The sequence below is a fragment of the Lingula anatina genome, chromosome 2 (assembly GCF_051362555.1).
Source record: "Lingula anatina isolate TDL-2025a chromosome 2, LinAna3.0, whole genome shotgun sequence".
Classification (NCBI taxonomy): Eukaryota; Metazoa; Brachiopoda; class Lingulata; order Lingulida; family Lingulidae; genus Lingula; species Lingula anatina.
The window spans coordinates 21,399,386-21,413,330 of NC_141768.1; the positions used below are offsets into that span (position 1 = coordinate 21,399,386).

General features: G+C 35.6%; 2 protein-coding genes across 3 annotated transcripts; one reads left to right on the forward strand and one right to left on the reverse strand.

Moving 5' to 3' along the window:
• Positions 1-3: 3 nt before the first annotated feature.
• Positions 4-4,206, forward strand: LOC106156028 (tryptophan--tRNA ligase, cytoplasmic-like). Of its 2 annotated transcripts, XM_013531093.2 has the most exons (8): positions 5-357; positions 530-638; positions 1,047-1,166; positions 1,639-1,821; positions 2,047-2,260; positions 2,491-2,664; positions 3,014-3,154; positions 3,582-4,206. In XM_013531093.2, the coding sequence occupies exons 1-8, from the start codon at positions 198-200 to the stop codon at positions 3,738-3,740; spliced, it is 1,260 nt and encodes a 419-aa protein (XP_013386547.2). In that variant the 5' UTR covers positions 5-197; the 3' UTR covers positions 3,741-4,206. The 2 variants fall into 2 exon arrangements, with proteins under 2 accessions (XP_086860722.1, XP_013386547.2); XM_087004596.1 differs by lacking the exon at positions 1,639-1,821 and having other exon boundaries at positions 4-357.
• Positions 3,832-10,434, reverse strand: LOC106156026 (uncharacterized). Its single transcript, XM_013531092.2, has 11 exons — positions 10,260-10,434; positions 9,527-9,680; positions 9,065-9,218; positions 8,652-8,742; positions 8,124-8,239; positions 7,039-7,279; positions 6,562-6,733; positions 6,312-6,471; positions 5,635-5,743; positions 5,190-5,337; positions 3,832-4,922 (listed from the first exon to the last, which is right to left on the reverse strand). The coding sequence occupies exons 1-11, from the start codon at positions 10,360-10,362 to the stop codon at positions 4,679-4,681; spliced, it is 1,692 nt and encodes a 563-aa protein (XP_013386546.2). The 5' UTR covers positions 10,363-10,434; the 3' UTR covers positions 3,832-4,678.
• Positions 10,435-13,945: the final 3,511 nt, after the last annotated feature.

Consider the following 13,945-nt stretch of genomic DNA (forward strand, 5'->3'; position numbering starts at 1 on the left):
TGACGAAAGTGTGGTTCAACACTCGGACAGATTTCCAGTATAAACATTGAATGAGAACTGCCAAACGCTTCATAGATAACTTGCTCAACTTGATATTGACTATTTGATCTTTTGATTGATGCTGAAGACACAATTTTCTGGAGAATAACAAATCCAAAGCGCTTGAATATATTATAAGACCTACGTGTGGTAGATCAATGGCTGATAGTGATAGAGAAAAAGCTGCAAACGGCATGGCAAATTTAACGGTTGGCGATGGAACTTCGGACGTTAAAGTAGAGGAGTCAGAGGATTTTGTTGATCCATGGAACGTAACCAGTTCTTCTGCCAAAGGGATAGATTACGATAAATTGATAAGTATGTTCGAATTCCCTACTAGATTTAAAATTGTTAAACAGATTCACTGTGGATACGGAGTTGCCAAAGCTTTAATGCCCGTTTAATCATTTTTGTTTTTGCAGCGTTTCTTACAATCAGTATGGTTTGGTTGTGGTTTATAACTTATCTTTAATGTATTCTTCATATCCAGAGAAGTTTGGTAGCTCAAAGATTGATGATTCCCTGATTGAAAGATTTGAGAAGATCACAGGAAAGCCAGCACATCATTTTCTGAAGAGAGGGATATTTTTCTCCCACAGGTTAGTATAAGCACAGAATTCATACATTAACACTTCTGTTAACAATTTTGATATCTACACTGTAAGCTAGCACAGCCAATGTATATCAGAATCGTCAATAGGAAAGCTAGCGAATGAATTTCGTGCTAATTAAGGTTAATATCTGCAGCAGGAAATAAAGAGTGATCCTCTTTAGGGATTTCCATTTCTCAATCAGAATCTGATAAGGAAATTTTAAGCCACAGTTTTAGGATAATTAGAATAGTGGCATTATGACAATTATCAATTGATAACATTTGCCAAACCTTGAGTTACAAGCATGTTGCAACTAGTATGTTTTTCTGTGTAACAGTTACATTTTCATCAGTTGTTTAACCATTATGATGGCTGTTATTACTCGGTAATGAGTTCATTCATTCATGCTTACAGGGATGTCCACCAGGTGCTAAATCTATATGAGCAGGGAAAGCCATTCTTCCTGTATACTGGTAGAGGTCCATCATCAGAGGCTATGCATTTAGGGCATCTTATTCCATTCATTTTTACAAAGTAAATTCTCTCTTTATCTTTCTCTATCTCTCGCTCATGCACACACACACACACACACACACACACACACACACACACACACGTTCAGCTGTTATGTTTCTAATGTTAACTTAGATATTTTAAATGCCATCTTATCTAGATACACGTATTCTGGTAGAGGTCCATCATCAGAGGCTATGCATTTAGGGCATCTTATTCCATTCATTTTTACAAAGTAAATTCTCTCTTTATCTTTCTCTATCTCTCGCTCATGCACACACACACACACACACACACACACACACACGTTCAGCTGTTATGTTTCTAATGTTAACTTAGATATTTTAAATGCCATCTTATCTAGATACACGTATTCATTCTCTTTTATGAATACTTAATTTTTGATTTTAAAAATGATAATTAGAGACAAATCGTGCCAATGATAAAAAACAAATAACGTGCCTCATAAAACTACAATGTTTTATGTTTTTAGGTGGTTACAGGAAGTTTTTGATGTGCCTCTGGTCATACAGCTCACAGATGATGAAAAATTCTTCTGGAAAGATATGAAACTAGAAGAAGCTCAAAGACTTGCTTATGAAAATGTGAAGGATATCATTGCTTGTGGTTTTGATGTGACAAAGACTTTCATATTTAGTGATCTGGACTTTATCGGGTAATTTTTTTTTTTTCTTTTTTGCAAACCAAGATTTTATGACATTTTTCCTTTAGTTTAGGAAAATAACATGAATTTGGAAACTTGGGTTTTATTTTTACCTATGAAGATGTCAGGCCCAAAAAAAATGCATGTGGCTGTGAGGTGAATCGTATATCAGATGTTTGATTTCAAGGTTTGATAATGAGGTGCATTTGAATCATGTGTAATTATTTGTTATTCCAGTCAGTGTCCAGCTTTTTACCAAAACATGGTAAGGATACAGAGGTGTGTGACATTCAATCAAGTGAAAGGAATATTTGGTTTTGATGACAGTACTATCATTGGCAAAATTAGTTTCCCAGCCATTCAAGCAGCACCATCATTCAGTTCATCATTTCCATTCATATTTAATGGGAAAAAAGATGTTCACTGTTTGATTCCATGTGCTATAGACCAGGTAAGTGAAATTAAAACCTATTTATTGTGATCAAAATATTTTCTAATATTGATACTCGATTTATTTCATTCTGGCAAAGAAATAAAACTGTTGATTTAATATTTGTTATAAATCAAATAAATTAATGGAAAAAGGTCTAAAAAATTCAGTAGGAAACACACAATGTGAACTTTCTGCCTGTGACTTTTATATTGTATAAAAATGTAGTTCTTTAGTCTATTTCTCTGTAGGATCCTTACTTCAGAATGACCCGAGATGTGGCACCAAGACTAGGACTCCCCAAACCAGCTCTGCTGCATTCTTCCTTCTTTCCAGCTTTACAAGGGGCTCAGACAAAAATGAGTGCTAGCGATCCAAATTCATCAATATTTCTTACGGACACTGACAAGCAAATTAAGACCAAAGTGAGTTTAAGAGCTAGTCAGAAACTTACACCAGTTCATATGAGATGTTGCTAGGTGTAATTTTTATTTAGAAATGAGCCCCTGTTAAATAAGAAGCTTAAATAAGTTATTGGCTCTGATTCATGGATTAAAACATTGATTTTCTGCCTCTGGAGATTATTTAAACATCTTCCCAATTACAAATTTGAAATTTTATTCACAGTTTTGGTTCAGACAGATTGGTATTTGTTTCATATCAATTGTACACAAAATGATTATACATCTCTTCTTATTTCTATGTTGAAACATGAACATGACAAGTTCTGTTTCTATTATGATTTTGTTTTTCATTATGTATTGTGCATTCCAGATCAACAAATATGCTTTCTCAGGTGGTGGGGCCACAATAGAGGAGCACAAAGCCAATGGAGGAGACTGTGATGTGGATATATCCTACCAGTACCTCAGGTTCTTCTTGGAAGATGATGAAAGACTTGACAAAATAAGACAGGTAACATACAGTAGGGTTGATTTATTTATTAATTTGTTGTTCCCATAGATATTTCTTTTTGAAAGCTGCTTTTTATGTATATAATGTTATTACTGTTTGGAGCACACTACTGTTATAGTGAAGTGACTGTGGCCTTATGTCCCACGCGGGACGAAGAGCAATGATGACTGTTATAGTGCATGATGCACAGTTCTTGAAACTGATTATGAAAACACTATTACCTCTTTAACCACTTGCCTAGTCTAGTTGCAGTACATTTTAAGTATTTTATATAATACAGAAGCTGTCCACATCTATACTTTTAAGGATTTTGACAGAAGTATTTTTTGAATGAAATGTGAATTTACATCTGTCAGTTTAATCTGGTTCAGTTCACTTGATTTCTGGGAGTTTTTAAAGTTGTGTTAACTTATCTCTTACATTCTAGGACTATACCAGCGGAGAATTGTTGACTGGATACTTGAAGAAAGAATTGATAGAATTATTGCAGCCTCTTGTCAGGGCTCATAAAGAGAGACGACAGAAAATCACAGATGAACAGATTAAAGAATTCATGACATTAAGAAAGTTGAAGTTTGACTATTAATTAGTGTTTTTCAATATAGACTTTAAAATGTCATAGTCACACCAGGAGAAATAGATGGTTTGAAGAAAGGAAAAAACTACAAGCTTGTACATGTTTGTATGTATTTGATTTTTCCTATTATTTATTTTTTGTACTTCTCTTAACTCCAGACATATCTGTTAAGGGATCTAAATGAGATACAAACTTTGAGGTCTGGAAATATTTAAATGCTGTAAAATTGTCCATGACAATGATCCCTCTTCAGCAATCTTTAAATATGCCCTAACTGGCTAGCACATTTAAATATACCATGAAGGATTATGTAGAAAAATTGAAAATGCTTCTTGATGTTTGAAATCGTGCTTACAGGGGCATAAGAAAATACTATTAAAATGTCTCTTAAACTCATGAAAAACTTGCATGAAATTCAAGGAAACATTTACAAGAGATCATTTGTAAAATCTGAATAAAAATTACTGAAAACTGATACATGCAGTACCTTATGAAATGATTGTTAAACCAGGGTGATGTCATTTGCAAATTGTATAAGACGTACCATTTTTTACCATCACTACCAGATTTTTTTCTTTAATGCCTGCTTAAATTTGAAAATGGCCCCTATTTCATTGATTTCATGAAGGGGAAATCTAAGATATACCAATTTGGTAACCAGGTAATAAATTATCATTTACAAATGTATTGGGTGCAATGACATTAAGCTTATTCAAAAAATGATACTTTGTGGATTTAAAATAAAAGATCACAAAAATGTTTTATCACATTCAGATGTAAAAATAATTTGCATTGTCATTAAAAAATGTAAAAGAATTAATGTACTTGCCTACTAAATATAAGTATGAATAATAAAGTGGCAGTTAAAATTACAAAATCTTTAAATATCCAATTAAAGCATTAAAATTTATTGTCTCTACGGCTTCTTATCCTAAAATGAATTTTCGTTAAAACCCTATTGGGATTCCATCTGCCCTTGGATCAGTCCCTGCCCACAAAACGCTGCTGTCGTCTGCTACGTCACCTGACCTGTCATCTGCCCACCAAGCTCCTCTTGTGATCACATGACCTCGACCAAAGAGAAAACGGTCATAGCCATAGACAGGACCTTTAATTTCGTGCCCCATAGCCTTAAGCTGCTGAAGCACAGGATCTGGAACACCATCTTCAAATGAAACTGGACTCACAGCACTATAAATAAAAGATATATTGATGACATGGTTAACAAAATATGCCAGTGCTAAGCAAATGTATGGAATATATGTGTAACCATGAAGTAAACGTAATTGTAGTTTTATCAATATTGATTGCTCTCCAAAACGGCTTTTAAGCAATTTATACACATATCAAGAAAAAGTACAAAAATTAACATATAAGAAATAATATTACGGCATTTTGACAGTACAACAAAGACTGGTACATTGTGGGTAATAAGGAGAATAAAGAATGGTGCCTTACCCTTTTGTCAAAGGATCTATGCAGAACCTGGGTTTGTTCAGTGCTTCCTGGGGATTCATACCAAACTCCAGCATGTTAAGGAGTACCTGGACCTGACCCTGTGGCTGCATAAATCTGCCCATTACTCCATAGTTCATCAAAAGCTCACCTGAAATATATCAGAGACTCACATAAAAGACTTACTGGGAAATGTAGTTGTAAGATATAGGCAATGGAAGTTCTAGAAGAAAATAAGAACTGTTACTGCATGAGCCCAACCATGTGCTATGCATAGCCCACAAAACATGAAGCCTGTTAAATATTGAGACAAAATCAAACATTCATGGATCAACTCCTACCATTTACTTTAACTACCATGAATCCTACATAGATACATTAAAATAAATGGGCAAATTTAACTTTTGTAGTGACTACTGAAAAATCAACTGGTAAATCCAATTCTTACCTGTATCTGGAGAGGTAACAATAGCAGGGATAATGGTGTGGTAAGGTCTCTTGCTAGGACCAATCACATTGGGGTGAGAGGGCTCATAGGAAAAGTTTAGTCCTCTGTTCTGAATATTGGGCATAAAGAAGTGGATTTTGGTCTTAATTAAATACACAGACCTTTCACTTAACACCAATATGTCATTTTTTAAACATTTTTCATTTTCAGTTTAACAAGTAAATATCAACATTCTTGGATGAACATTATTTGCATTTTAGAATTTAGAATTAATCCTTTCTATGAATGTATCATGATACTACTTAAACCAAATAGGAAATAAAATAATTCCATTTAGGCAAATTTTGTAATGAGCAATTACAGTCCTTTTTTAATGCACTTAAGTTCTGGGAAGTACTTAAACCATTTAAAATGTATGTGCATTTTCCAGTCATAATTATTCCACTCATACTTTACATGACAATGAAATAGTCAAATGTGGTCAAGGAAAAGTCTATAGTTATCGAATAAACATAGAAATGTACCTGGTGATTGAAATAAATAGAACTGCAGGAGTCTGCAGAATGTTGAGGGGATGACCAATTTCACTTGTATTTTTTAAGATTATATTTATCAATCTATATATATTTATTTCTATGAGGATAGGGCATACAAATATGCATCATACATAAACTTACATGCAATGTGAAACCACAGCCTTCTGGAACTAGTCCTGTGCCAAAGCCTTGATAATTACTGTTGATGAAAGAGCAAGCATTGCCTTGGCTGTCAACCACTGAGAAGTACACTGTGTCACTGCACATCTCAGGAGACCCTCTGAGGCACTCTGGCATCACCCTGAAAGTGTATTTATATACTTATTTATATAGAAAATGTTTTATACTTACAAGTGGAACATAACAAATGAAGTCAAAAAGCTTTTCTTACTTATCCTTGCACATAAGATTTCTTCTTTTGGCAGCATAGTCTTTGGCTAACATCCCCTTAACTGGCACATGGACACAACTGGGATCTGCATTGTAGCTTAAGCTGTCAGCAAAAGAAAGACGCAGTGCCTCAATCAGTGTGTGTAAGTATGGTGCTGTGTTATGACCCATGCCTAAAGAAATGGAAAGTGTTATCAGAAAGCAAGAGAAAAGAGAGATGACAGTCAACATTAGGAAGCTGGATGCAATGGCTTTGTCAGAAATTTTTAATTCTTGTCTTATAACCGCTACCTTAGGAAAAAGAAACTGTTTGTACATGCATGTCTGTTTTGTGTGCGTTTAAGAGAGAGAGAGAGAGAGACGTAAAGCGGGAGAGAGAGAACTATTGACAAACGTGTGAGCTGCTTTTACAAATACGTAGCTAATGTTTCAACAAGAACAATAACAAACAAAACTAAGCTATCTGCTTACGGCTTACTTTTTAAGTCAAACTCTTCCAAAATGTTTAGTGCCATCAGTGCAGTAATTCCTTGTCCATTGGGAGGCATTTGCCAGGCTCTCACTCCCTTATAGTCTACATATATGGGTTCATCAAATGTTGTCTCATGACTAGCCAGATCTTCCAAAGACATAAGACCTCCAAATTTCTGAACAACATCTACAATGGCTTCAGCTATTCTGCCCTTGTAGAATCCTTCTTTTCCCTTAGCAACAAGCTCCTAAATAAATCAAATAATATTTAAGGAAAGAGGAAGATAGTTCAGCCTAAGTTCGACAAACAATTTCCTGTAAAAACTGCTATGTATGGCTTGGATAAAAATACATCTCTCACTTTCAGTTCTATTTTCTCAAACCTATCCACAGTAATTCAGTTCAGTTTTAACTTTAAGCTTTATTCAGCTTAATTGTCTGGCATACCCCCCTCGCAAAGCAACATGAACAATATGGTGGACCACAAAGTTTTCCCCGACTTTATCCAAGAAGTTGTGAGGGGGCATGCCAGACATTAAAGCTGGTTATATTAAATGCAATTTAACAAGAATCTCCTGAGGAGTTAGATTGATCCAGCTAGAACGATAGGATTATAGGAATGGTCCCTTTAACTAATGTTTTATCCCCTTGTCCTTCAATGTGAAATATACTGTGGAAGATATGGTATGTTGGAATTAAAAGGTGCTATGTAGTCTTTTGAATTCATAACCCCTCCCCCCAACATCATGACATGAATATCAATATCACTGACTCAAATTTCGTACTTTGTTCTAGACAGAGCCTAGATCTATATAAATAGTAGTACTCAATGAAATCATACCAAATTTTCATGGAAAGTATGCCAAAAGAAAATAGTATTTGAACTTTGAGACTTCCTTCCTATCCTCCCAAACGGTTGCCATTGTGAAGTTCAAATACTGTTTTCCATACATCATACATATACAGTATCCATAATGAAACTATAATACACATTAAAAATGAAAAACATTTAAAGTACACTTTCTGCCAGTTGGTTTTGCTCAATTTTTTTTTTTTTTTTTGACCTTTGTTGTGAAATTTTACTGGACATGCCTTGAAAGTTTTGGCAAGTGCTGGCAACTTCATGATTTCTCCCCACTTGGGTGCACGTCCATTTATTAGAAAATCTTTCCCATCAGTGTTTTTACCCACACGGAACAGGTGAGAACCTATAAATGATGAATTCATAAGATGTTATAAACAATGTACAATAATTTTGCCATCAAAGATGCATTTATCAAGTGCAGGTAACTAATAAATAAAAGGACATGTCTATGCTACAAACTGCATTCATATTTGGCAAATATGTCTAAAATAATTCCTTGTCTTTTAATACTCTAATTTGTCACATTACCCTGACTTTCAGAGTATGATGTGAACCTATTACAATGGTAATGGAGAATGTATCCTGGCATGCACACTAGAATACAGAATGTGTAAAAATTTTAGTGTAAAAGATTGTATAGAAATTAAATTCAGTTTATCCCTCGTCACATACATCTTGTACCAGTTGACAAAATTAAGTTGTCAGTAATTAGAGGGAAACTAGGGATTAGCAGAAAACATTAAATCTAAGAATACCTGCATCCCACATGACAGCAGCTACCTGGCTCACTGGAAATCCATTTTCTGCCATGTCAATGGCAGGGGTAAGAATTTGCTCCATGGAAAGCTGAAAGTGAAAAGGAATAGATGTAGATATACTTTTCTGCTAAACATATAGCACATACTTTTTCCTTCTTCTTGTTAAATCCTCAAACCAAGGTTACGGTACAGTGCATGCAATGTCTCTGAACTAAATATGTCATACTCATAGGACTGTGGAGGCAGAGCTGAAACAACTGGGAGAAAGCAGGGGAACCATTCAACTCCTAGCTCATGACAGAGAAGTGGAAAATCTTTGTTGGTGCTCAAGATGCCAGCCATCATAAAAGTAAATGAAGAAGAAGAACTGTCCTGAAGATATAAAGTGTATTATAAGGGTAATGACCTACTTTTTTACTCCCAAATCTTTCCACAGTGTCCACCCAGGCTGCAGCAGCACCAGGCACTGTGACACTATGTCCATGGTTTACAGGGATGGGATTGTCTTCATTAAAACCTTCTTGTTGAATATGTTCTGCAGTTAAAGTGCTCGGAGATCGACCACTAAAATATAAGAAATAATTGTATTTGTAAGAATTTGAATTTGTATCATATTTTCTCTACAGGAACAGGCAATACTTATATACAGAAGCTTGAATACATTCAATATATTCCAAAACTAAAATGTTTAAAATGCAATAATTTGTACAATCATGTATTGATCACAGATACTACACGTAATTAAAAAAGAATTACAAAAAGCTTTCAATCACAATTAATTTCATCATGATAGGTAAGCTTAAAACAAAATCCACCATTCATTAATTATAGCATATACTGTAACCTTCAAAGTGACAAGTTAGTATCAATACCTTCCATTCAATCCAAGAACTTTTTTAGTCTGTGCATCATAATACAGACAAAATGCATCTCCTCCAATCCCTGTAGAAGTTGGTTGCGTCACATTCATTGCTGCAGCCACTGCTACGGCTGCATCTGCTGCATTTCCCCCAGCTTTTAGGATGTCTGCAACATCAAAGACAGCTGTCTTCAGGAGCAGATCTAGGATTTTTAACCTACTAGAGGCCTAAAATTGGGAGGGGGGTGGGGAATCCAGGATAGAACAAAAAATGTTAAATATATAATTCCACTAAGCAATTTTGCAAAAAAATAACAATAATTAAGGATTTAAAGCTTTCGAGAGCATCCAGAGTTTCAAAGTCAACAACTGGAGTTTATTTTAATATACTATACAGTTACTAATCTGTTATAGAGAGCATATGCCGGGTGAGATAAGTAACCAGTGGTGCTCTATGAACCTTAAGTGGTTAACAAGTACAAGTAGAGAGGTACAGTGTACCACCCCCTTTAGAGCTACTGGATGTGAGATGATATTGTTAGGAGATAAAGAATTCAATGTATCATTACTTACGATAGTATCATCTACAGTTATAATTTATTTGATTGAATAATTGTCCATTTTCAATCTTACTATTTCCACATGCATATAAACAAAATAGTTACTTTTTAAAACTACTTTGACATTGACCACGGTCCACGTGAATCTTATCGCATAAAAACCGAATTGTAAAAGTATAGTTATACCTATGCCGATCTGCCCTGCTAAGGGCTGGGCGCACACTACGCAGCCGTGGGTGCAGACCACTGGGGATCGGCGGGAATCATGCTGGAGAGCGTCTTTTTCCATGTTAGAAATACCGGTGGCCTAAACGTAAAAAGTGCGATTAGGGCAAGAGGACCATAACGAGGCTCACCTTATGACAGTGAGTTAGCAAGGAGCTGGAACTCCTTGGGGTTGATATTTACCCTGCTTATCAAAAATCGGCTGCCGGCAATATTGAGTAGCAGTAGTTGTAACTACGGTTTAAGTAAAACATGTTTATTAATTAAGGAGTAGTCATATTATATAATTAGTTAATAGCATGTTCTTGTACATGTATAATTGTATTTGTATTTGTATTTGTCATTTTTATCTACCTAGGTTCATGTACACATGTAGATCAGTGGCGGATTTAGAGGTGGGAGGGGGGGTCAAGTGGGTCCTGACCCCAACCGGGGGGGGGGGGGGGCGGCGGCTTCGCATCCGCGGACCCCCGCCCCCCCCCCCTTTCAAATAATCGTGGATCCGCCCCCCCTAGATGCATACGTTACAACGAATAAAACATATTTAGGCCCTATTAAGTTATTAAAATATTTTCGATTCAAGTGTGTGTTAAAAGTGAGGTGTAACTCAGGGAGGCCAATCTATATTTTTTCATTAGAGCCACTGCTTTTGTTTTGTCGCAGTCACGCTCGGCTCATACCTTGAGTGGTTAATCAACCGAGCTGGTCAAAATAATTTTAGGGTGCACATGCATATGGGTGGGTGGGGGGGGGGGGGGAGGGGGCAATTTTGTTTTATTTTAATTGTTTACCTCCGCCAAGGAGGTTATGTTTTCACCCCTGTTTGTCTGTCTGTTTTTTTGTTTGTCTGTCATCAACATAACTCAAAAAGTTATGAACCGATTTTGGTGAAATTTTCAGGAACAGTCAGAAGTGGACCAAGGAAGAGATGATTAGTTTTTGGTGGTAATCCGGATCAATAATCAATCAATAATAATCAAAAATCGCTGTCTTGGCGGAGGTCTGCGCTCTCGGAGTGCTTTTCTAGTTTGTTGTTGTTGTTATGGTAGTAGCATTTAGAATAGCATTCTTAAGTCGTTTTCTGTGTTTTTAAGCCCATTTACCAGGTTGATTAACCAATCAAGGTTTCAGCTGAGGGTGGTCGCTATTGTTCCGTTTTTTTCCGGGATAGTTAACCTGATTGGGACCTTCCAACCTTGCCTCGAAAGTCTAGCAATCTATTCTCTTGGGTGTGCTATAAGAAGAAGTTTTGAAACTGAGAGATGTTGGTAGATTTAAACACAATCGGGGTTTTGAACCATTTTACGAGCACTATGATGTCGTTTGGCTACTGAAACTTGTTCCTCCTTGTAAATAAAACTTTGAAATTGTTAAGGTGAATATTAGATAACATTAGGTCCCTAAAGAATTGATTTTTTCAAGAATCGAGAAAATTTGATTTTACTAAAATGGTGTTTTTACTATTTATTTGTAGATAAGCTTACATACGTCGATATTTAGAATAAAAATTTGGGTCTGTGGTGAAATGAAGATTTTGCTAGATGTGAAAAAGTTCCAAACTGATTTTATAGATCTCCCTTACACCTGGACTTTCAGAATAAAGGAATTGACAGTACCATAAATTGTGATTGAAAATTTGCCATTGTTAGGCTGCACTTTTGTATGAGTTTTATTGTCCTATTGTTGTGTCACTTTACTTAAAATTGTTGAAATACCCAAGTATATAGCGGAAACAAATGTTTTCCAGGATAAAACAATATTTGAAAATATTACGAATTTTAGGACCAATGAATCTTCGGAGCACGGACAATAAAGCCTAGGTCCCAACTACGTTTTGGACGCACGGTTTTTAGGTTCCTTGCGTCCGGCTATATGACGTAGCTAGATCGCACGTAGCGGCTGTTGATCATGTAGAAAAGTTACTACCTGCTGTTTGCGTCCTCCAAAAGTCGCACGATGGACGTGCTCCTCAAGCACGAACTCCAATGTTTTTCCCTTTTTTTTTTTTTTTTGGCCGTAGACCACACGTAGCAGCCCGTATGTTCGGTTGGGACCTAGGTGGTGCTTGCATTGTGTCCGTCTTCGGACCAATGAACCTTTGGACTATCGAGACGCCCGTATAAAAATTAAAAATTACTTCAGCTGTTGCTCCCTCCTGAAAAATAACTGACTTGCAACGCCTTATTTCATACCAGTAGGATAATTTCTGCAAATAGTTTAAAATATGGAGAGAAAACAGACACTTTTATGAAAAAAGTGTTCACCCTAGGCTTTTGATTTTCCGTCTTTATTGCACCTCTGCATTTTTAAACGAATATCTTGTGCCCGTTTTCTTTTAAAAATGTTGCTTAAATATGGTTCTTTTTAAAGGTGAATACAGTGATCATGGTGTTTTTATAATACCATTAATTGCTTATTTTCCGTGGGTCCAGTCAGTGCTGTATCACCCGAATTTTTCTTACGTTTGGTAAGCTACAATTTTTATTGTTTCATGGACCAAAAACAGCGAGTGTAACTTCGGATGTATTACATTTCAGAGTAGGAGTTGATGCTGTTGTTTGTTTTTCAACTACATGTAGTAGACGCGCTTAACCGATCCTTTGCACGCCTTGTTTCTCGTCTATGGTTTTATTATCTTAAAATCATTCCAACGCTGAGCATACAACAAAAATCTTTAAAAAATCCCCTTCAGTAGTCTTCTACATACTGTATATATCAGAAATAGATTACAGCAATTTAGGAGATGATAATCCTTTCTTAATAATGCATAATCACCGGTCTCAGTGCTATGATAAAATATCTGTCACACTGCAATTTAAAATATGAGGTTCATAGTCATTTGTATCTAAATCGTGCGGTCGTTATTCTTGAAAATCATAAGTAGGTGATTATTAGATGGGGAGGGAGTGTCAAGGTGTTGGAGTAGGGGTACATACAGTCTGAGAATAAAAAAAACGGTAATAACAACTAAACCATTTCATTTTCTGTCAAATGTTGTTACAAGATAAATATCGTCAGTTATACCGGGTAAGGTTCTTGAAATAGGAACGTGGATTGGTTTGCTGGCGTCTTAATTTTTCATAAAAAATTGAATATTTTAATTTTATTTTATTTCTTTTTCAAATGTTGAGATTGATATACTGTTCAAAGATTTAATTTGGCCCGAACGAAAATACTAAAAATGCATGAAACTGCCCACTCAGAATAGAGAATACGCTTAGTGAAATAAATGATTCAATATATTGACCTTATTTTTTGCTGTTAATTTATTCATCCTTCTTTTGCTAAGGATCTTTTTCGATTGAAATCTACTATTTACCAAAGGAATTCAATGATAATAAATATAAATAGATGAAAATGGAAATGGATAAGAAAACATTAGAAATGTCTGTGGCTCGCGTGCTCCCTAGTTAGTATTGTGTCTCCTTCCTATAATGTTGACAAAATCCTTTGCACCCTGCTATAAATTTTGATGTTTCAACATCTATTTGTATTATCATAATTATCGATTTAATCAAAACATTGCCTAACATGATGCTTGGCATTGACGAGTTAATGTTTTGCAGCGCGTTATTGGTGTCTGCTCATGATTGTGTTTTTCACTACGTTCAGGTACAGTTTTTTCTGAGGCGTTGAATTAAGATTTC